We start from the raw sequence: 24,822 nt of genomic DNA on the forward strand, positions 1-24,822 counted from the left end.
CATATATCTTCTTTTCTGAACTGCACACCTTTTTTGTACAGGTAGTCCCCGAGTTACATATGAGATAAGGAATGTAGGTTTGTTCTTAAGATGAAATTGTATGTAAGTTGGAACAGGTACATTATTTTAATAAATGCAATTAGGACAGATGTTTGTCTCAGCAGCGTGGCAGCGTGGTGTCAGTTACTGTAAAAAATTCTCACTATGAGTTAATCACAAATCAAAAACTTTATGGAGTCTAGACATTCAGTAACTTCTGGAGCTAGCTGTGCTTTGATATGCAAAAGCTTTCATCTGCAAGTCATGCGAACTGCCTGTCCCCGTTCGTATCTAGGAGTCGTCTTTATGTTGGATGTCCTTAACTAGGGGTCTACCTGTACTGCATAATATACCATTATAACAGGTGCAATTTAAAATTGTCCGTGATTTGATTTACAGTGGTCCATAGATGTCGCCATTTTCTTGAAGCCTCCCTGCGTCTTAATTCACTTGACCACCTCGGCAAAATGGCCGCTGGAGTGGAGACAGCACATAATGCCACTTGACCTCTAGAGCATTGTGGCGATGGAGAGCAGCATCCAGATGTTATTACCTGTAGGCGGGGCTTCTTGGGTCACGCCCTGATCTAATCGCGCACCGTTCCTGACGAGCTCCGTGACGTGTCTCGTTGCTATAGCAACGCACCGCCCCCAGCGCGGTGCGGAGTAGGAAGTGGCCGGTAACCTTCACTCGGGGCCGGGAGCAACGGAGGAGAAGATCGGGAGGTGCAGGGAGCGGCCATGGTGCTGATTAAAGAGTTGTAAGCAGCGGGATGGTGGAGAGGGTGGGAGGTGGCAGCAGGTGCATGATGTGCTGCTGGGAGAGGGAGAGCCGCCAATGAATGGGATGACAGCAGAGGGAGCGGGGCTGTGTGAGGAGGATGAGCGGGGCTGTGTGAGGAGGATGAGCGGGGCTGTGTGAGAAGGATGAGCGCTGCTGGCAGTGACGGGGATGCTGGGACAAGGCTGTGGGGTCAGGTGCTGAGCAGTGCCCATTCATCATATGTCATGGTGTCATTACAGCCCTGGGGAGGTGACACGGGATGGATAGACATCTGTAGGCTGACACTCCATGACCTGAGGAACTTGTGACACCCCTGACAGCTCACATACACCTTAACAGCTTGCATTCACCCCAACAGCTCGCATTCACCCCAACAGCTCGCATTCACCCCGACAGCTTACATTCACCCCAACAGCTAACATTCACCCGACTGGTCGTATTCACCCTAACTGATTGTGTTCTCCCCGATAGCTCACATTCACCTCAACAGCTCTCATTCACCCCGGCTGGTCATGTTCACCCCAACTGGTCGCATTTACCCGCACCACTCTGCCCTGTCCTCCGCTCTAACATTTGCCCCATCCTCCGCTCTAACACTCACTCTGTGCCTCCTTTGTACACCCCGGGGTCCATTAATATAATCATTACTATGTATTACTATTCATTTCTTATTGATCTAGTTAGAGCTGGGAAGTGTTAGAGACCCCGCTGGGTTTTTATTGCTTGTGTCCCCTCAGAGGACATTCATCTTCTTTATTTATCTCGGTGACCATTGTCCCTGGCACTGAACATAATAATGTAAAATGCTGGAAAAAGTCACTGGAGAGATGTGCTTGTGAGGTTTTCTCTTATCTCGGAGAGATTTCCTCCCCCTTCCTGTTTCATCTCCAGGGCAGGAAGTGAAGGAAAATCTCAGAACTTTTCAGTGTGTTTATTTTATTTCAGTCTATTGTCAGTTGATACATCTTTAAAGAGTACCGGGTATATACTAGAAAAAATGTTAAATGTGCTTACCGGTACTGCAATCCAAAAAACAAACAAAAAAGACGTCTCGGTGTCATGTAGGTACAATATTGCACCATTGGAAACACTTCTGCATAATCATTGCCTTCAGTTCTGAATCCCGGCCCCTTAACCGTCATGTCAATAGGGACTTTGCTCCTGCTGGTTGTTGTGGGTTGGTGATTGAAATGTTAGTACCAGGAACCTCCAGACAGCGTTTTTAGAAGGAAGTGATAAATGGTTCTCTTTTCATTCATCAGGAACAGGCGCTAGGTTTGGACACATGTAGATCCATTCTTCTACCATCTCCTCATATTCTTTGTAATCCTGTATTTATTATAGTTTGTAATATTTGTGTATGATTATACATTGACCTTGTGTCCATAGACCAGCCTAGAAAGTCAATTGTTCCCAGGATATTAAAAACACGATGCTGTATGAATATATAATGCCTATAAAAGCAGATTTTATGTATATAGACCACTCTAGAAAGTTTAGTTGCTTCTCTATGAAGTAAAAATAAGAAAAAGTTGCTTTTTGTAAAAAAACAAAAACAAAAATCCAGGTTTGTGTTTCTTTTCCCTTTTATAATTAGCCATAATATTAATATTGTCTTGTGGAAACTTGACCTTTACTGTATCTTTGTATTCATTATAACAGCGTGCTGTGAGATTTGTGTTCTGACTGCTCAGCCTTGAGACATTAAATGTTGCTAGTTTTTCATTGCAGTATCATGTGTACCAGGGTTCCTCCAGAGGTTGCTGGGGGTTCGCCAAGTAATGGGCAGTTTGTGATTCTCAGGTCAGTTCAGGTGACACTGATGATCATTTTGGCTATAAGTAAGGGTGACATTCTTCCCACTGGCCAGAAATGTAAGAGGAATTCTTTCTACCCACCATCATGCTAACATACTGTGATCTGTGGATTTAATAATTATAGAAGAGACCTGAAAGATATTTCAAGGGTTTCCCGATATTAAAAAGTTTGAGAAACACTCATCTAAAATGTACAGGAGAAGTAGAAATGTTGCTTTAAATGTTTCTTGACATAAGGGGAAGGGTGACGTGAACGATCTTCATGAACTTTTGAATCCTTTATGGATAACTTGGTTCTGTAACAGCTGACACAATCATTCTAATTTTTATAAATTTCTGTGTAAATTTTGTCATTGCATATACTGAATTCCATGTGTTGGAGAGAATCATGGAAATCCTTAGCAATTTGAGTCAAGCAATTCGTGACTGTGTGGGCTAGTACGCTTAGAAATTGGCAAGGTCCTGCTTTCTTGGAACCAATGTGGATGAGCTGAGATCTTCGGTAACATCAGCCTTTGATGTTTTTTGTCTGAGACATCAAGTCATTAGGCAACATAACTTGGCAAAGACATAAAGTTTGGGTTGCTGTTGGGCACACCTTGTGAAAAGTACAAGACTCCATTTGGAAGGCTTTCAATAGTTATTTGTCAAAGCCTTGAGGAGGAGATGTAACAATCTCCTTAATTGTAATAACAGTTTAGATAAAGCCAACAGCCCCAGGGTACATCAATGATTAACAATTGTAGGAAAGCAGAGATAATATTTGTGGAAATAGAAAACAGATCACCTGCTGTAGAAAAATGATCAGTGGGTATGGGTTGCTAAAAGCAACAGCTCCATTCTTATTTCCTCCTTGTTTTGTGTGCTGACAAGGGCATCCCGAGCATGTAAAGCTTTCAGGATGATTCTCAGGCCTTTACATGAATTTAATGCTGACTTAGATGTGCAATGGGGTCACAGATCTCGGAAGCTTTGTGCTGCCTGCCCTCACATGATCTGCCATCCTGTCATCTGCTTCTTGTGGGCTAAGCAGGAGTTAGACAGATTTATCTATTTTACCCATTCCTCCTAGGATCTATTTAGTCACATCCATGCAGAAAACAGACAAGGTGTGAAGGTGACTGCTTTGTGCATGATAGGAAAATGGATTTACGTATGCTGGGTTCTGTTTCTGGTAAAAGGAATGTTATAGCTGGGACTGGATCCCTTTAGTATTCTTATTTATACCTTTACAAGCTATGAATACTTGCATGTATATTACCTAACATGTCACTGAGGTCAATAATATTAAGGAGAACCATAGAATATTGATGTCCAGTGGCCCATCCAATCTGCTTGTTTTATCATCTTGGTAACCATTTATTTTGTTGCTATAATATAGGTTTCTGCGAAATATAGGTGTGTTTATTTAGAGCCAGTTATTCCTGCTTGGTCTATGACATCTTTCAGCATGTGTACATACAAAGTCCCTACAGTCTGTGTTAGCAGTGCCGGATCACTGTGGGGATTAAATGACAGAACACAAGGAGCTGACAGGGTTGCCTGGGCCAACAAGTACATAAACTGTAGGCTGGCTTTCTCCCTTGTATAATGCTGTTGTATTGTTTCCTCGAATATATCAACTCCAAACCTAAATATTCTATACAGAGACTGTGCAAGTTCTAATATATCAGTTTACCAGTGTCAAACATCTGATCACACTCCCTGATGCATCACGTAGCAGACTTTAATAAATAAGTACACTTTTTTTTGTGTAATTCACTACCATTATTGTATCCCATGCCGTCCCCAGCAGTGCTGACAAGCCACATATTAACCTGCCCATCACTGTGTGGCTTGCTCCGTGACGCATACTTTTTGATAATCCCCAGTATCAGCTAACTATTTATTAACACCCATGATATTCAATCTATATTTTGCTGGAAAAAGATAAGTATGATTGTCAGATGGTGTGGGAGAGCCTACTAAAGTCAAATGAATTAAAAGTCAGAAAAAGTGCAAGTAAGTTGCATGTGTTTCCTCTCCAAAAAATCCTTTGTTATGCATCTTAAAATTTGGTTAACACTGCATACAGAAAATAGGCCTGATTTAATAAAGCACCACAAGGCTGGAGAGAATACACTTTTATCAGTGAGGCTGGGTGATCCAGCAAACCTGGAATAGATTTCTTAAGTCATTTGCTATTTGTTAGCAAATGTATTCAATCCTAGACCAGATCCATTCCAGGTTTGCTGGATCACCCAGCTTCACTGCTGAAAGTGTATCCTTTACAGCAATGGAGAGCTTTAATAAATCAGGCCCAATGATAGAAGATGGCTGGTCAAACCCAGCACAATTGTTGTCACTGACTCTGTCTACTTTACAGTGTGTAATACTTTATCTGGAGAAAAGGAAGCTAATGCTTATCAGTCACAGGGATTTTTAGACATTTTGCAAATCTCTGCAAGTTTGCCTGTGGTGTTTGCAAGGCTTCCCCTTTGCTACTAGAAAGATGTTAAAAAGTTGTGTGTGTGTGTGTGTGTGTGTGTGTGTGTGTGTGTGTGTGTGTGTGTGTGTGGGGGGGGGGGGGGGGGCATTAAGCCCCATGTACACTGATTCCAGTATATTAATAATTATAATTATTTTCTTTCACATCAGAATGGTTTAAGCTCACTTTAATTCTCACTTTTTCTCACCATTCACCACTCCTGGGCCCTTGCTGGTAACTACTAGGCACCCGAGAGCAGTAACAAGTAGTAACTGCTGGGATTTTTCAGGCAATTCCAAACGTTTGTGCAGACCTTTGCTTGTTGCAAAGCCTAGCAAGTCATGTATTTTTTTCCAACTTTCGGTCCTTTTGAATGTAAAAAAAAATGACTTGCTACAGCAAAAGAAAAAAAAAAATTCACAAAAAAAAAATTTGTTTCAATGTTACCTTTTTGGGGTCTGAAACCACTAGTGTGAATTCAGCCTCACACAATAAACAAACATACAATGTATATGTTACGTGCGGTGTCATTGTATATTTAGTTTTCTACTTGTGTCCCAGACAGTCCTGTGTTTCTCCAAGGCCCAGTCACTTGGAAGCTATTAAATATTCCAAGGTATTAAAAAATACCCAGGGCTATTTAGTGGTTTCCCAGAATTCTCATTGAAGATTGGTCAAGGTTACCTTGTATTTCCTTATAATTCTTTATTGATCAGTGTTAAATTTCGCTCTGTAATTTAACCGTTTCGGGTTAAAGCCAAGTCATTTCACATTGACAAATCGCAAAGGTTGCCGCTGAAAAATGGCAGTATTGAAACCCACATACAAACCCTTTGCAAGTATCCGAATAATTATCTTCTGCATTTCTAGCTTCTTGTGCTTCTCTGTCCTAATAAACATAAAAATTAAAAAGAGGTTCATGGATAAAAATTTCTGATCAACAAAAGATTCTGAAATGGGATTACATCTTAGACATGAATATGAATGGTTACTCAATGAATGTAAAATGATTGCGTTGGAAAGGGTTATATTCTGAAAGTTTTTATGTTTTTCATGAGCTTCAATACCTTGTATTGATCGCCGTTGTCACAGAAACAGAACATTTTAGTGATTTTGTTTTTTTATAAAATAGAGAATATGACATTCACTGAAACATTCCCTGGTGGATAATCTTCCAGGTCAATTTGTTAGTGGCAATGATGAAATCTCCACTTGATAATCTTTCAGCGAATGTCAGACTCACTGCTTTATAAATGGAGCCCTTAGAGTTCTTACAAGAAGAGGTAAAGGGAACATTTTTCTATGAGGCAGATGTTTAAGGTATGTTTAATTTCTCCTTTCCCGATAAGGGGAGATTTAATTTATATTGCATTTCTGGATAGGAAGGAAAAGGAACTCCCTAAAAAGTCTTATAACTTTAATCTACTGTAAAGATTTGGGGTTTGCATATAATTGACCATAATTTGCCTCAAAAAATTGTGACAATTTCTGGGTCTTTGGGCCAATTTTCTACAGACCATCAGACCACCACAATTTGTGATGCAAATTTAAACAGATTGTACATACTGGTAAACTATATATTAGGAAATAGGAAATAGTTAATGCATCAGCATGAATTATTGCTTATTCCATGAAAGGCAAAAGTAATATTGACAATGTAACACGTGTTATTTATCAGGAATCTTTTCCCATATAGTAGTCCTACGTTTCTTTATGTACATAAAAAAAGAAGCATTTATTTTTTTAATTTTACCCTACTAATGACATTGTATTGAGGATGCTGTAAGCAGTATGGGCAAATTTTGTCATCACAGTGTTTGAATTCTGAATAGATATAAAGTTAGAGATCAAGGCTCTGACTGCTGTTTTTTTTGTTTTTCTACTCCAAATGCCAAGGTAATTTGGAAGATAACTATTCCAGCTAATATAGTTGAGCCTTGATACATGTTTGTTTAAACACTTTAAATGTTCTCATACACATTTTTATTATCTTGCAGCCGAGTTGTGTTGCCAGTATCGGTGGAGGAGGTAAGACAGATCTTCCCTTTTTATTTTAAAAATTGTTTTTCCAACTTGGTGTTCATTAAATGATGTAATGTAGCTCAAGGTGAAATGTGCAATGTCATAATTGCATGCAGTCTGACTTAGTTCTTAACCTGTTCAACTGCAATCACACCCAACATTTACTTTATCTTTTACTGTAAATAGGAGTGATCTGTCATTGGGCTGAACACTTCATTTAGGGAAACGCTTTAGGTTCCATAACAAGAGTCCAGCTAAGCCAAGCATGAAGTGTACCGTGTAATTGTTAGAGCATAATGTAAATCATTGATTAGCTGCACATTGCCATGGATACTGTTTGTTAAACCAGTTACACCAGTCAATTGTTCAACCAGCTCATCAGCAAAACCCTTCAAGTACATTTGAGGACTTTGACAGGCTTGTTATGACTCTGTTTTTAGATATGTACTATTTTTGTACATTTTGTTATAATTATGTTTTATTAAAAGATCACGAACAAAAAGAACAGCAGCCATGTAATAACAAGTCATAACAGTAATTGGGTCAAATGAGAGGGTAAGCAAAAGAAGAAAACAATGAGATACATTGTGCAAAAAACACAAACAAAATAATGGACCTGTAACTTAAAAAAAAAAAAAAAAAAAAAATTCTGCTGACTTTTCCTTTCCGATGGTGGCTAAGCTGTCTTTTTGTACCTGTTGTGTGGTAGATGAAACTACCCTTTCCCGCTCCTTTCCACCACCCTGTGGAGGGGAAAATGTGAGCTATGCTTTGTGTACAATTTGGATAATAAATAAAAAATACATAGCAATATAATTTACAGCAGTGGACCTAACCCCCAGGCCACAGACCGGTGCCAGTCCGTGGCTGGTGAGTTGGGGTCCGCAAATGACAGGAGTCAGAAGCGCCGGCAGCGGTAGCACTAGTGGTCCTTCTTACACTGCTATAAAGCTAGTGACAGCAGGAGCGCAACCAGCCGGCAGCTCTGCTCACACTGCTTACACAGGAGCTGCTGAGAATGGCAGAGCAATGTATCTAAGCCTTTCATATCCCTGTCATTCCCAGCAGCTCTGCCACCTGACAGCACACCAGCTCTCTTACACTACTCTGCTACTCTCAGCTAGTGGGCTGACAGGAGGCCGAGCTGCTGAGAATAGCCGAGAGTAGTGTAAACTGTATATATACTGGGCCGCAGCAAAATTTTATTCTATGTTACTGGGCCCTGCTGTCAGAAAGGTTGGTGACCACTGATTTACAGTATAACCAAAGCTTGTACGCCCTGTGAAAATTTGCACAATTAAATTCTAATCCTGAGTGCATTTTGGAAAGAACAGTGAAAAAAGTAAGTAAGCAAATGCAAATCAAGTGAGCTAATTTTATTAGATGCCAAGTGTAAAAAAAATGTAAATTTAAGTTAAAAACAGATTTTTTCCTGTTCTTTCTTTAATGCATCATCCCCAAAAGAATTTGCAGTTTTCTCAGCTAACTATTCTCAGGAACACATTCATGGCATGAGGTAACCTAGCTTCAATATACCGTGGCCTGGTGGTAGAATGATGTATAGAAGATGATACAAGCAGCACAAAGGTCCTGGACTTTGGTTTTTATGCTTTATCTGTATTTATACATTTTTATATACTTTCAATAATGGTCAAATGCAGTTTGTTTTTTAGGTGTCTTCATTCTGCATTTAAAGTGAATTTGAGACACTTTTAAAATCTTTCAGGGATTTCTGAAATTAAATAGTTTACATTGACAGGTGCATTTGATCTGCACTTGACTTTCTTCCAAGCAGCATTACCAGTTTAAAGTTGTTTCTCATGTGCATTTACTGGGATAGAAAGAAAAGCAAAGTCTTTTATCAAGGCTATGTAGGCACCAAGTTCCCCTTCTCTAAACCTAAATCCAGTCTGCATGTATTTGTGGACTGTAATAAACAGATTACTGGAACCTCCTTCTGTTTATTTTACAAAGCAATGTGTATATTAACACATCCCATTTGTTAACTCCACCAGTCCTGTAATATTGTTAGGTGCAGCCTGTACGGAAATTCTTCCTGAACAGTCATTTACTAGTCAGCCATAAATAGACTCCGGAACTCCTCAAAGTACAAACCCGATGACTAATACCAAAGCTGCAAAGTCCAGTTGTACAAAATGGCTATTCATGACAAGTTTTCCGTAATTCCCTTGCCCCACCTTGCTGCTGAAGCTGATTAATACTGAGGAATTAGGCTGCAAACTTACCACTGGAAGGAAACGTTTATGTGCTGTGTAATGGACCTCTGTTTTGCTGAATTTCTAAACATGTCATATGTGCTAACCTGGAGAATGTCAAGTCGATCTAAACAAAATAATGGTTTTCTACCAGTTAACAGTTAGTAGATGTGTATGGCAGTATAGAAAAGTACAAGGCATTATAATGAAAGATTATTCCATATACATTTAACATCTCTAATGAATTCTAATGGTAAGAATTGCAAGTAGTGTACAAATACCGAAGCTATTACTAGAGAATCACACTTTTAACTCGCAGCACTTCACAACACACCCTAATATACTATAGAGCATTGTGGTGCACTGCTTTACAAAGAAAATGGTGCTGCACTATTCCTTTGTGAAAGGCCCTTTCTTTTGATTTATAAAAATCATGTGAAAACTTGATTACTTTGGATTCACACAACAGGCATATTGAAAAATCGCACTAGATACACATGCCAAATTTTTGACCATATGGTCTCCAGATTGATTTTACTACACTGAGGTCTGAATCTTTATTGCTTTAAGATCATGGATATTGGATCCTGCCTGGGGTCTCTATTACTTACTTATTTATTACTTACTTTCTCTTCTTTTCTTGCTCTTTCTATTCGCCCTCTTTAGTGTCTCATTTCTGTGTCATCCTCCAGAGACGATTCCCAAATTCCATACCAATTTACAATTTTATTTGGTTTGTGATACCTACAGTTCCTACCTACCTACAGAAGACATTCTCTTCTTTTCTTGTTATAGGGGGAGTCATAATTCAGGGGACTCACCTGAGGTTTCTCAGGGAATTGTTTTATTTTATCTATTGCAATAATTACTTTTTTTTAATTCAAGTTTTGAAAAATTCCCATTTTGTATTATTCGTGTTTTACTTTTTACCTTACATTATTTAACTTATACCTGCTTATCCTTCGTTTTTTTTTTCATAAAAATATTGAAATCAAAAAGCAGTGAAATGCTGGTAAACAGAGAAGAAAATAATTTATCAGGGCTTATAACCCTTCCTTTCCCTATGCCAAGCTTAAACATGCACTTTGGGAAACCTTGCCTTGATTGCCTTGAACAATCAAACTGTGCTTTGATTGTTCTTGCATAGCTGTTCCACATCACCCATCATGGTAATACTTTGGTGATTAGGAGATTTTGTATAAAAGGTATATACCCGAACACATACCATAGACCTTTTACTGTCTATCTCATACAGACAGCTTAATCAGTTTGGCAGAACAAATACACTTCCAATATCATATTAAGGGCTATGTCTGATCAAGCTAAAAGAAAGGATATTACACTGTACAGACATCCGGAAACATACCAGTCGACCACAAATGGCTGAAGTGGATTACATAGAACCATGGATAAGGTAAACCTAGCCTTTGGAATGGCTATGGTATTTCTGGATAACAGTTGACTCTTTTGATTCACATTCTGCATGCAGTTTCTTTTTGAATAAAATGCAATATGCAAAGCACATTTCTTGCTATATCCCCCAGAAAATGTATCCCATTGTCTGTGGATTTTGTAAAGCCTGCTTTGTTAATCCTATTATGTTGAGTTATAAATCCAGGATACTCAAACACCCCTGTACAATCAGGATCATTGTAGCAAAGTAATCAATATAATATAGTTGAATGATTATCTTCTTTTACGTGGTTTGTGTACAAAGCTATACGGAAAAACACCTTGTGGGGTTAGCTAGATGAAACCTATGCCAAATATAGCCACTTTGTGTTTTCTGTACAATACCTAATTTAATTTACTTTGTATATATTTAAAACTGGACTTTTTGGGACAATTACTCTTACAAAATTTCCTCACACAGCTAGTGATAAATTCTCCCTTAAGTTTAGGGACAGAGTAAAGAGGAGCTATGCTCGCCCTATTCAGTACTATTTCCCTCATCCTCGGATATCCTCATGCACAATGCAGGACTACTAGTCTGACACTGCAAGAATAGTTTACTGCTCAGAGTTAGGCTTGAAGGTATTTTAGTAAAGTGTTTAGCATTCAAGTTAAAGAAATGTAACACACTTCTAAAGAAATATCTTGTATAATTTTATAGTTTTTTTTTTTTATGTAATCTTCCTTCAGAGGGACCCTGCCACGATGTTGTCCAAATTTATCTGCACCATTCTTTTAAGATTTTTTGATATATGCTTACCATTTGGTTGCAGTTGTCCTAATACTCTTCTGCTGCAGGTGTCCAGTATTTGCAGATGAGACAAAAACCTTCTTTCTTGATGCATGTTGTGGTTCGTCCTGTCAACTTCTAGATCTCTGCAGTCAGCTTCTAAGTTTTTCAATTAACCCAGAAGAAATTTTTATGAATTATATAGTATAATATTCCTAAAGTTTCATAAATTTTAGGTATTTGCTGTACTTTCCTTTCCATAGAAAAAAACAGAACAGCACTCGTTAGTTCATCTGGCACTGAAAACGACAACAAAAAATTTCTATGGACAGTGATCTGATGTCTATAGGGTTAAGACTTTTTGTTGATATTTTGTGATATTCCAATAGGGGAAGGGTTGAAATATCACATTTTGACCCCCATTAGGAGAATGTTTTTATCACTTTTTGTGTAGTCAGGAGGAGAATTGAGGGGTATCCATAAAAGGAACAAGAGATGCAATAAGGGCACTTTTCTTTCTTATAACTTGAAAGGTAGATCATCTGTTTTTATTGCTGTATGTATCCCTGTTACTTACTTTGTGGTCACTAGCCAGGCAGTGATGGGAAGTAAACTTTGCCTTCTCTACTCAAAGCTAGAAATGTTTTAACTGACCTATCATCTCTACTTCTCCTTTCACCTCCCTATGTAAGCGTTTATATAGCTGCCATGGAAGAAGCAAATGAAATGCTATAGTGTCCCTGTTGTAACAACTCTGAGTATTCTGGTGCTGGTGACATCACATCCAATATGGCATCAAGCAGCATCATAGGGCTTTCTGAATGTTGGCACAAGGGAGGTTCTTGCCAAGTAAAAAAACTGTATATATGTTAGATCATTGTTAGGGTAAATAGTCCGGTGACAGGATCTCCTAAGGCTGCACATTTTTTTCATAGTTATTCTATTTTCTTCTTCATTGTATGCAAAGGCCCTAGCAGTAAGGGGCAGCCTGTGCCCTAAAGTTAGAAAGGTGGAAAATGTCTTGAGTGTAATGGTAATCTTTTGTAGCCTGGTTGCGGAGAGCACTGCTTTTATACCTAATATTAAAGTTCCTGTTATTACACCTCTCAATGGCTTATTTCAATCTTAAAAAAACTTTAAACCTTTTTTCTCAGATCATGGGAAGATTGTTAGAAAGGTTGAAGATAGGGCTTTTGTGCTTCATGGTCATAAAAGTGGGTATACGTTCACAAAGTTGAAAAATGAGATTAGATCAGAATTGTACATGAATTAATGCATGATTAATCCCTTCTTCAGGTGCAAGCTGTTTATATATTTTTTTGAACCGTTCGTTAAATTCTCACTATGATTTTTTTCCTTTTTTGAGAAGTGAAAGTGTTTTCAAGGAGTCTCAATTGCATAGATGTGCATGTGTTAAGGTTAACATGTAATGTGTGTTTTCATATGTACTTTGTACAGTATTTTTGCAATTTACCTACCTAAAGTAGAACTCATGACAACATCCTTCATTGATTAGAGCGGAATGATTGCAAAAGTGGTCAATACTTGGTCTTCAGGCTACTGGTGTTGTATAGAATGTATGGGAAATAAAGCAAAAATAAAAAAATCCTTACATGTCTGCATTGTGAGAATTATGTTTCTCCATGTTTTGCCCTTTTAACACTGCAAGAACTGACAAATATCTGTTGGCCTGCCTGTTGATCCAATGTGGTTCTAACGTCTTGTTTGAGTTAACAACACAGTGTAACGTCTGCACTGAAGTACAAACTAGTGTTGTCCGCTCTGCGTGCTCTACTACAGAACTCTGCCGGTTTAAAAAGAATGCAGCTGTCAATGCATTGTCTTACACTCATTGGGGTGGAGTGCATCAATCAGTAGAAACAGTAGCAAGTTTTTGAAGCTTGGAGATGTCACATGGAGTAATAAAATTGGTCACGTGCAGCAGGAACATAAAAATTCCATATTTAAGGGCCTTGCTAAAGATGGAAAGTGGCATTACAAACATAATGACTGGGACATCTGTTTTGTGGTGCAGCCATACTGCTTTTTTTATGTGCCCCTTTCTCAATGCATTCTTTAAAATTGTACAGCAAATGTACGGGAAAGCCATACTTTCAGTAAAAAACAAAAAAAAACTATTTCTCTATCACTTTTCTCAAGCTTCATCATATACAGTTGAATAACATTATTTACAGTTGCCAACAGTCTTACATTTGGAGATTTGGTAGGTAAACAAAACCTTCAATTCTATATCTTTACTATTTCATTTGTACTTTTTAATGGAAGTATAGCTATTTTTTAACTTTCAAAGAAGTTTTCTGGACTTTTGTACTTTATGGCCAGACCATAGCAGTTGGCTGAATATGGCTGCAGCACAGCCTTTAATTACACTTTGCCAGAGGAGCAGTTTATCTGCTTAACCTCCATGTGATAAATTCTTGGGCTTTATACATATTTATAGATATTTATGCATCACATTGGTCGCTTTATCTTGTTTGCATGTCTGATAACTGTAGTGAGATACCAGCAGCCCGACTTTTTCTCCACTCAAAAATATTGAGGTTGTATATGAACACAACTTATTTGCATCAACTTAGATTTTCTACCCTAAATTTTTTTTTAGACTGTAAAAAATATTTAACAATATAGTCAAATTTTAACTTGCTGGTATATGAATAACATTATGAGCTTAATACAATGCCTGACAAGGGCTCAATTCACTTGTCTTATAGCATTATTTGACAAACGTTCATTACTTTTAGCAGTGACAATGGATTTTAGGAGTTACAGGCTAAAAATAAACATTGTTATAGCAAATCACACAAATGTTACAGGTTAGTGTACTGAGCCCAATATATATTGCTGGTTTGTGTCTTCTCTCTAGAGAAGAAACCTATATTGCATCCATGTAGTGGTTTTCACTTTGTTGGAAATAGCTGTCATCCCTCTAAGGCAGTAATAACAAAGAAAGCTAAACATTTTACAACAATGTGCTCTCCTATTTGGCTGTGGAAAGTGATATGAGATTATCCAGACTGGTTCACTGAGAAACAGGGATAGAACTGGTAAGATAAAACATGTTTTAGCATACAGCAAAGAGTAAAAATACCATGCAAGAAATATAATGAAAATATTACTTGCATACATTTAGGTTTATACTTAGGATAATGATCCTACAGTTCATTTGTGCTAAAAATAAAATTGTATTGGAATTGAAAATGATCACAGCTGTATATTCTGTGCAATTTTTTGTGCCTGATCAGATTTAGAAGTTTTACTATCTTTTCTGCTGGTCCTTCAAAACCCCCCACCAGCTTTGCAATGGCTATCATTACAAATTTTAGATTCCCCCTTCTCTTATAGTGCATCTAATAGCAATTGGGCCATGCCGAAGTCTGCTTCTGACCCTGTTGCCTTGTCTTTGGGTAATTTCCAGAGATACCATTGGGCCCTTACAGGGGGATTTTTCTTACAAAAGGGATGCAGTTACACATCTTCTTGTTCCTCATCCAGCAATGTGTTCATCTTTAATTCCTAAATTCTAAAAAGGTCTAAAATCACATAGGTTTGTTAAGATTTGTGATATAATTGTTATTTATTAATATAGTGCCAGCATATTTTTCTTTACTTTGCAGTCCAAAGTATTTATATGAAGTCATTGAAATGTAAGAATGCCCCAGATAAGTATCATAAGCTGCTGAAAAGCCTTATATATCCTTTACAGCTTTAGAATGTTATGAATGCTCGTTCAACAAAATGGCCTTAAATTGTCACCTAAATTAAATACCTGGTTCAAGATCAATTATCTTCTGAAGGTCCTGTAATGTTTGACAACATTTTTTGGCACCTCTGCAAATCTATAATCCTGTATCTTTGATGTAAGAATTATAGAAGGGGTTCCCTGAAGACCTGAATTATTTTATGGGTTCCCCCCCCCCAAAAAAGAAAAGAATTTTTAGGATAGGCAAGTACAGATAGTCCCGGGTTACATATGAGATAGGGACTGTGTTTTGTTCTTAAGTTGAATTTGTATGTAAGTGGGAACTGGTACATTATTTTAATAAATGCAATTGGGACAGATGTTTGTCTCAACATATTATTAGGCAGCATGGTGTCAGTTACTGTATAAAATCCTCACTGTAAGCTAATCACAAACAAAGCAAAAAAAAAATCTTTATGGAGTCTGGACATTCATTAACTTCTGGAGTAAGCTGTGCTTTGATATGCAAAAATAAACAACTGCAGTTTGTCTTGGTCCATAAAAAGTTGCAAGAGGCTGCATAAAGAAAGAGTTCACCCCCTAAGATCATGACAACCTCAGCTGTGTTTAGCAAAAGATTTCTTCTGCAAGTCATGCAAACCGCCCCCCCCTGCCCCCTTCAAGCAGTTCTTTCGTTGGTATCTAGGAGACGTCTTTATGTCAGATGTCCTTAACCCGGGGAATACCAGTTACCATTTAAATGATAGCAGTTTTTTTCCCATTTAACTTTATTAGCATTGCAGTTAATTTTCTCATAGTGTATTGGTGGTTGATAAGAAAGTATTTTGACAAAAATGTTTTTTTGATCAAACACCTTATTGCTGTTGTAGTGTGTGTCCTGCCTTGTGTGTGCCCACAGGTGGATCCAGCCCTGGAACTGGGCCACACATGGAGAGGCGGTGGGCTGTGCGCTTGCCAAGTTTTGGCCACCACTGCCTTCATGTGCAAGGGCTTTGTTGACTTTTGTTTTAGCTCAGAAATTGAGTTATTCATCATTAACACTGATCTTTTGACAGGAAAACCAATGTAATACTTATATTATGTGATAATTAACTTGTCCAGGTTTTGAAAAAACAAACTACAAAGAATATTGGGATAAACAAAGCCATTCAGTCCGTTCAGTGTTAATGGCTCTCTCTTTTCTAAGCCATTAAAATCTTTTAGGATGTTACTATGGTTACGAACAACATTTTGGTTTGGACTAAAAACCAGCAAATTGGGCATAGTAAGATTTTTTTTTTGACCATTTGCTAATAAACAACTGTAATCTCACATTTCAGCTGGTGTGAAGTGGCTGCTGTACTGGTTTGATGCTGCTGTGTTTTTTTTTTCTTATTATTTTTCTTGCTTGATCAGACCAAGTGAACCAAGACAAGGCGTCTGGGGAATTAGAACTGTGTTCATTTCTTGGTTGTGTACAAGTTATCAACTGATCTAGTCCTGCTATTGGAAATTCAGAACATAGTCTGAGAAAACATCAGTCTTTTATTATTATTGTATTTCTAAAGACTGAACATATTGTGCAGTGCTTTATAGAGTCCATAGTCATGTCACTCATCCCATCTTTATTATATACAGAGGAGAATTGCTTTGTTGTCCAAAGAAAAAGATAGCAAAGAAAGAGCTGATGATAACATTGTTTGATATTTCAGTTAAGTCCACTCAGTTTCTGGCAAGATCAATAGTTTTCTGTACTTGTACAAACTTTAATTGGCCTAAAAGAATGATTGCAGCCATCCCGGCTAATGACCAATATATTGCAATAATTAAAATGTTTGTTCTTAGTATACATATACTTTCAGTGTTTTAAAGTGCCTATTGTTCTTTCTTGTTGTTCAATCAATTAGAGCAGCCAATGTTGAGGCCAGTTCTGGTAATCTTGCTTGCTTGCTATATATAATGTGCTAAATACATCTCGGCATGCAGTTATTTAGCCAAAGGGATGAACTGTTTAGGGCAGATACAAATGAAGCAAATGCAAACAGTATAAATTTCAAAATTTATCTTGGTATCAGCCTCTTATAATCTACTCTTTTGTAAAACAAAGCTCAGGGAGACGAAAGCAGAAAATGATGTGTTGCAGTGCAAGGAGCATGCTGGTAGGGGAAAGAGCAGTGTGCCAGAGAGATGAGCTCATCATTGTGCTGCTTCTGCCCAGTCAAGGGTTTGGAGCAAAGCCTAAAATAAAAATGCAGCAAAGTAAGAACAGGACCCCTGCTGATGAACAGGAATTCAACACATTTGGCCTGGAACAAGTCACCCATATGAGTTTTTATTATGTGTATTTAGTAGTTTGCCTGGTGTTACCTAATTGTAACCATCATAGATGATGATAAGCTTTTCCCTAAGAGTTATACTTAGGACAAATATATATCCAAGTGATATTTTCAGTAACATTTCCTTTATTTTTGCTTATCTCTCTTTGCTTGGCGTGTCACCTGGCAAAAATTGTCTTGTTTACTTGCTACCAAATTAGTAACTGTCCTTCCTCTTCCCTTAGTTGTTTTACAACAGGACAGAAAAGCCAGTTTCCTCTTAGAAAAACTTGAAAATGAAAAAAAAAAAATAAGATGTATACACAGTAAATTAAATAATGATTTTGTTGATCATTAACCTCAGCCTTAACCTTGACTGGTATAACACCCGCACTAATATATCATACTAGCCCAAATTCTCACTAATAACACTCCCATGGCCCTATATTTATGTATCGCTAGCCAAACTTTGAAAAATACTTGGATGGAGAATTGTTAGAACATAAAAAAAAAAAAAACATTCTGCGTAAATGCTTCAAAGATTAGTGGTATATGACAACAGTGGCACTGTACCAACAGGTAAATGGCAGCACCTCAGGGTCTTGAAATAATTCTTTATGTAAGTTCCATGCAGACCGACACAAGTGTTTTGTTGGACACCACAGCCCCTTAGCCAAGGTAAGAGACAGAATGAGTAAAGAATCAAATCAATCAAAATATTACAATAAATATTACAATTTGTACAGCACACAGCCTTTGAAAGGAGTATTGCGCATAACACTCTGTTTTTATTTGAAAGGGACAAACTTTGCAGAATGGGGTTGAGTAGTTATCATCGTGGTAAGGGGGCTTAATCTGTAGGAGTTAGCAAGCTTTTCCTAACAAGCCAGTTTTGTAGTTGTGTTTGTGCAGATCACCATAGTCCACTGCAGAGGTTATTTATCTCATTTGTGACAACTGGACCAGTTCACTCAAACTATTTACTTTGCAATAAATATACTTGGACTTTGATTAACATGACCCCCTGGATTAAACAGGTTATGCAGCTGTAGCAAACTAAGATTGTTGTCATGGATATCGAAGCAAACCAATGTTTTTGTGGTGACTGAGAATACCTAATTCCCTATATTTGTACTTGTTGATTTTTAAATAAATGTTACATACCTATTATGTCTTACCTATTACCCTGCAGGCAGGTACTCATATATTTCTTTGAGGAAATTCTTTGCCTTAATCTAACCCTAATCTGGATGAAAGACTGCACATTAAACTATTTTGTTCTGCATTGCATTAAATGGCTTTATCAGTGTTTTAGTATAGTTAGGTCCTCTGGCATGTTTCAGTTCTGTACATATGCTTTAAGTCAAGTAATCATTTAACTCCTTGCACTTCTGGAAATAAGACTGTCGGATCTCCTTGAGGAAAGAAGTTTTTTTTCCCCTAAGGTCTGTTTCATTGGGAGAGATCATTTGGGATCATTTTACTTTTCATCTTATTTGATTCTTTTTCAAATCTAAATGAGATTAAAGGATCAGAAATAACAGGGAGGATTAAGTAGGGCAATGTTAACGTTGCTGGGGTCTGCTGATCCTCTTAAAACTCGTTCTGTGACCTGTACAGCAGGGCTCATTGATTGAGGAAAACCACAACAATTGGGTGGCTGAATGAAATGAACCATTGTCATTTCAATATTTGACCAGTTATGTTTATAGGTTTATTGTATCTTTCTTATTAAAAACTAACTCTAATTAAAAGAATTTTTCTTTTTATGTATTTAATAAAAAATAGTGTTGGATGAAAAAACTGACAATGCTGATGACCTTCCTTCTCAGCATCTGTAACATCCTATAATCTAAATGGCTCCATCCACTGCTCAGGACAACAACATTGCTGACATCATTTTGCAGGCCCTTTAATGTTCTGTTGGGTATTATTATAATTTTAGGTGGGTTTAAATAGTTTTTAGTTTCTTAAAAAAACTAAGCTTTCTATGTTCCTTGGAATACACACTAACTTGCATTATAAGTTGAAACAAATCTCTGCGTTAAAAGTAATATCAACCATGTAATGCACAATTGTGTTCCCTTGTCTTGGCAACTTAAAGATTGACATGTACTTCTTTCTGTGATATATCCTATGTGTATATATAAAGTACATTTCAATGTGCCCGTTGTTCAGCACTTCCTAACCATTAATATAATTAAGCAAACAGGTTCAAAGAGCTGCAGGTCTTTTCATTAAGTCACTGCCAAGATCAACTGAATGCCCGTTTTGTAAGATTATAAAAATGTTTTACCATTTTTACCCTTGAACAATATAATTTTATTTCTACTCTTGGACAATATATAACAGTCCAAAGAAAATTTGTTTGGCTAAGGAAGATCTCTTGTATGAAAAATCTTTGTAGATTAATATTAGCAGAAAAATCTGCAGAGCTGAAATTGTTCAGCAGCTTTGTGCTAGACAATCAGTTTTTGTTTGGAATTCAGCTTTCCATTCCAGGATAACCAAATGATTGAACGCAATCTGTGTATGCACATTTTACTGTACCTAGAAACAGAGATTCTTTACTATTAAAAACTAGTTTGTTTGTTTTTTTTATTTGTTTATTGCTATGGTAAAATATTGTTTTTCTTTAAATAAAAATGTTTGTGCAAAAGTTTTTACAACATCTAAGAAGAACAGTCCTATGAGTAACCTATCATTTTTGCCAACCTGGTAAATGTGTGTTGTTTTATTCTACTGGAATGTGAAATAACTGTACTATTGTACAATATAATGCATGATCTGAAAATTTCTTTGTCTACTTTTCCAGTACCAAGTGGGCCAGCTGTACTCAGTAGCAGAAGCCAGCAAAAATGAAACAGGAGGAGGTGAAGGTGTTGAAGTACTTGTAAATGAGCCTTATGAGAAGGATGGGGAGAAAGGGCAATATACACACAAGATCTACCATTTACAGAGGTAATTCAAATCATCATTTAAATTCTAAAGGAAAACACAGTATAGTGCAGCTACAAATCTCATCACATTTCACATATTTTACTGTATTTTTTAATAATTTGATGCTGGTTATAGGATTTAGTGGCTAGTTTGGATTCTAATCAGTGTTCAGTGTCGCCACAGCACTTTAGGCATTGTAGCACTCCCTAAACTAGAACATTGACTTATCTGTAGTTCTAAACCAGGCATGGGCAAACTACGGCCCCCCCGGTCATATATGGCTCGTTAGGATTTTTTATCCAGCCTGTTGAACTCCCTCTCTACCTCAGCGGCTCTGGCCTGGCCGCCCGAAGGGGGCCAGAAGGACCCCGCTGAGGGGTTGCACCGGCCAGAGCCGCAGACCATGTCCCCTGTACAAATCCTGGGCTCGGGAAAGTGGGCAGAACAACCTGCCCACTCTACCATCGCAGGCTCAGATCAGCGATGGGAGCGTGGGCGAGGTTATGCCACCATGACGTCACATTCAGTGACACCCATCTCGGCACTCCATCCATTTGATCCTGTCTCAGCCCCTCTGCCAAATTTTAGAACCCATTGTGGCCCCTGAGTCAAAAAGTTGGCAAACCCCTGTTCTAAACCATTAGCAGTTAAAATTGCATTGCTCCTATCTAGTAGTGTGTTGTAGTGTATTTTATTTAGAAACATCCATTTTTGGTTCGGTTTCCAGGAAGCAAGTGATAAGTAGTAATGCATTTAATTTTTTTACAAAACATAATATTCTGAGGGCAATTTAATATATGTATCTGAATATATATTTTTTTAGGTCTTCCTACTGTATTGTATTTCTAGTCATAGCAGTGGTTGCTTAATAATATTAATAATAATAATACAAAAATAATCAGTAACCAGAATTTAGTTGCATACCTGTGGAAGCCATTCCTCAATATCAAGGAATCTATGATAAGTGTGTGTAATGTTTTCCAACTATGGGGCATTTATATCAATATAAATACCCCCATAGGCAGCCATTTCCTCCATTATGTTACAACAACATCTAACAACCATTCACATGATGATTTTCTTTCATTGCTCCATGGTGCACGGTCTGATACTTGCGCTCACACTTTAGGTAATTTTGGAGGTGCAGCATTCTAACTGGTCTGCGGCTCCACTGCTAGCTACTATGCACCTTTTTTTTACGATCAGCATTTGCTATTTCAGCAATTTGTCTTCTGATAAGATCATGTGCCCCTTCCTACATACTCATGGATCAATGAGCCTTTGGCTTCCATGAGTTTACCCTTTGTTCAGTTGTCACTTTTAGTAGGTACTGCAAGTGCATACTAGGAACACTGCACAGGAACTGCCATTTTTGAGGTGCTATGATCATCACAATTTGGTTCTTGTCAGATTTGCTTGGATTCTTACAGTTGTCCATTCTTTCTGCTTCCAACACACCATCTTTAAAATAATCCACCCTCAACAGGTACCATTGTAACAAGATATTCGGTGGCATTCACTTCACCTGGTAGTAATTTTATTGTTTGGTTTTATCGATGTGTGTATATAAAACCAGGTTATGCATAATTTTTCTTTGGGAAAACATTTGTGTGCCTGTTAATACAAAGGGTATGTCACCATTTGTGTTTGTATAACTGCAGCCCAGAAAGTTAATGTTAAAGGAGGCTACAAATGAGCGACCGGTGGCATTTTTCACTTTTGACCCTATTGAAAAAGAACATTTAAACACAGCCACCATACACTGGTATCATGAATATTTACCACCAGTAGTACCAAAGAAAAGGGGCAGTAGTTAGTCGTCAACCCCACATCTGTAAAGAAATCATCCTATCCTTCCAAATTTCAGTTTCAGGATCAGAAATTAATGGAAGTAAATGATTTGTGGGTGCAATATGAGAAAGAAAATTAGTTTTGTCAGGTACTTTCATTCAATAGACAGGTACTATGTATAGTAGTAGTTAAAGGCTGGAAAATGCTGCCAGATAATATACTGAATAAGGAAATGCAATTGCATGGAACTCATACATAATACTTCTGCAATCAGATGTTTTATGTCAACCTAAAATGCACATTATGTACTGTATGTTAGCTTGTTGCGGTACCCTAAAACAGTAAGGCAATATTTCTCTGGGGCAAACGCATTACAGTGCACCACATAGCACAGTAACAAACTATGATGACAATTAGGAAAATGTAGCCAGTGGCTTTTCCACATCCTACAGAGTTATGGTAAAGTTGGCATTATCATGCAGCTGTTCTCCCCGACTTTTGGTTTGCCACACAATATAGTGAAACTATTGGAAAGACCACATCATTTTTTTCCTTTGCTGATGACTGTGGTTTCTACTACTAACACACATTTGAAGACACTAGTTTAGGTGATTTTTTCCTTAGACTGGTTTTAGAGTTGGAAACTGAGATTTCCAAATTCATAATACAGTTCAGTTAAACCAGCCTTTCTGCACTCTTTTAACATGGGACAATCCCTTAAAATAAGTTTTAGGTCTAAGGGAACCCCTGGTATAATTACAATATCCATAGCCTATAGTATGTTAATGTGATGGTCCCTGGGAAGAATGCCTTTTTCATTGCTGTCCAGTGGGAAGATTGCCACCCTTACAGATAGTAAAAAAGATCATTGGTATCCAATAAACTGACCCGAGAGGCACAAATTGCTCAAGAAAACCCTAGCAACCTCTAGGAACCTTGGTTGAAAAACGCCAACGTAAACCTTCCAGCCTTGGCCTTGGGTGGACACCCTTGCTGCAAATGGTTATTGAATGTAGCTAATGTGCACATTATAGTGTCTTTATATATGATAGGTCCGTAAATGTTTAATTATTATACTTGTCAGCAGATAACCATCCAAGCTTTCCCAATTCTTTTTGGCATAGCCTTGGATTTTCTCTAGATAAACTGGAGTACGGGGCTTGATGAAAAGAAGTCTGTGCTAGTTTTCATAACCCTTACCGTTTTAAACAGTATGAAAATCACGATGATGTTAATGCTAACTTTTATTGTTTTTTTTTTTTTTTCATTTCCTGTATAGTATTGTATGATCGTATATTTACATAATTGCTCGCCTTTTAGCGATTACTTTGTAAATTTGGTTGTCACTTCTATAGTTTTATATGTTAGGACTGTTTAACTTGATCATGGCAAACTGTGTTTATTTCAGCTTTGGTTACTTCTGCAGAAGTTTATGCTACATAATAAATGTTCTGGTTTTTCTAAATGTTTGTTGAGTACAGCTCCATACATCTTTGTCTTGTGTTTATAAAACCTAAATCTCTTTTGTGTATAGCAAAGTCCCAGCTTTTGTACGGATGTTGGCGCCTGAAGGAGCCCTAAATATGCACGAGAAGGCCTGGAATGCTTATCCCTATTGCAGAACCAGTGAGTATAGAGATGATAATCATATGAATAGCTCTTTTGTCTCCCCAATGATATGTTCCACAACAGCACAATCTGACTGTGCTGCCTCTTTGCTCCAGTTGTGACTTTGTTACCTAATCTGCATGTGCTTCTCACTTGCACTGCTCTTTTTTCATGAATAATTCAGCCCATTTTGACAGGCATCTTGTTACCAAAGTTGGGAGATGCAGGAGGGTTAAAAAGATGCTAACTTGGCACCAGCATTCTGTATTTGTCTCCCTGAGGATATCTCCTTGCATGGTGGCGTCCCCTGACCTACTCTGTTTAAAATGGAACAGTTTTCAGTGTGACTTTTCTTGATATCAGGATTTAAACTCGGGGCCCTGACCTCCTAGAGAATCAGCTATATGAGTACTCTGGCTTCACTGTACATGCCTAACATCACATTAGATATAATTGGTGTCCTGCTGTGAACCAGCAGTGGAACACAAAGTATATAGAACACTGGTAATATAGGAGTGAGCGTAATGAAATATTAAATATTTTCAGTGTCATATTATAGTAATAAGTAACATGTTTCTTTTTTCTTGTTTTTTCATGTTGAATGGATCAGTAATTACAGTAAGTATTGACTTTTATTTCGTAATATAATAAAAATATAGATCTAAATTCTAAGAAAAAAAAACCCAAAAAACAAACAAAATAGTCAGTTATAGAATGCTGATTTATCTTCAAAAACATTTCTTAAGAAAGTTAATTTGTTTCCTGTTAAAGCAGACATGAGAGTACTGTGTACGATGATTATGATTACATTTCTCAGCTATCAATAAAGCCTGAGTTTAGACATTTTATGAAAACAGTCACTTGCATCTTACCATATTTAGCTGTCTTCCTTCTGGAAAAAAGCTTGGCTGTGTTCTTCATGGTGGTTTTGTTGTTAGGACC

The 24,822-nt window shown here is 37.5% G+C and overlaps 1 protein-coding gene across 1 annotated transcript in view; it reads left to right on the top strand.

Annotated features, from left to right (window-relative positions):
• Positions 1–641: 641 nt before the first annotated feature.
• PITPNA (phosphatidylinositol transfer protein alpha) overlaps positions 642–24,822 on the top strand; it is a 38,352-nt gene continuing 14,171 nt past the window's right edge. The window contains exons 1-5 of the mRNA XM_072429336.1: positions 642–799; positions 7,104–7,134; positions 20,357–20,502; positions 23,807–23,898; positions 24,491–24,498. Coding sequence (XP_072285437.1) covers positions 780–799; positions 7,104–7,134; positions 20,357–20,502; positions 23,807–23,898; positions 24,491–24,498 — 297 coding nt within the window. The 5' untranslated portion in view covers positions 642–779. The remainder of the gene's footprint in view (positions 800–7,103; positions 7,135–20,356; positions 20,503–23,806; positions 23,899–24,490; positions 24,499–24,822) is intronic.

The sequence above is a fragment of the Pyxicephalus adspersus genome, chromosome 1, assembly GCF_032062135.1.
Source record: "Pyxicephalus adspersus chromosome 1, UCB_Pads_2.0, whole genome shotgun sequence".
Taxonomy (NCBI): Eukaryota; Metazoa; Chordata; class Amphibia; order Anura; family Pyxicephalidae; genus Pyxicephalus; species Pyxicephalus adspersus.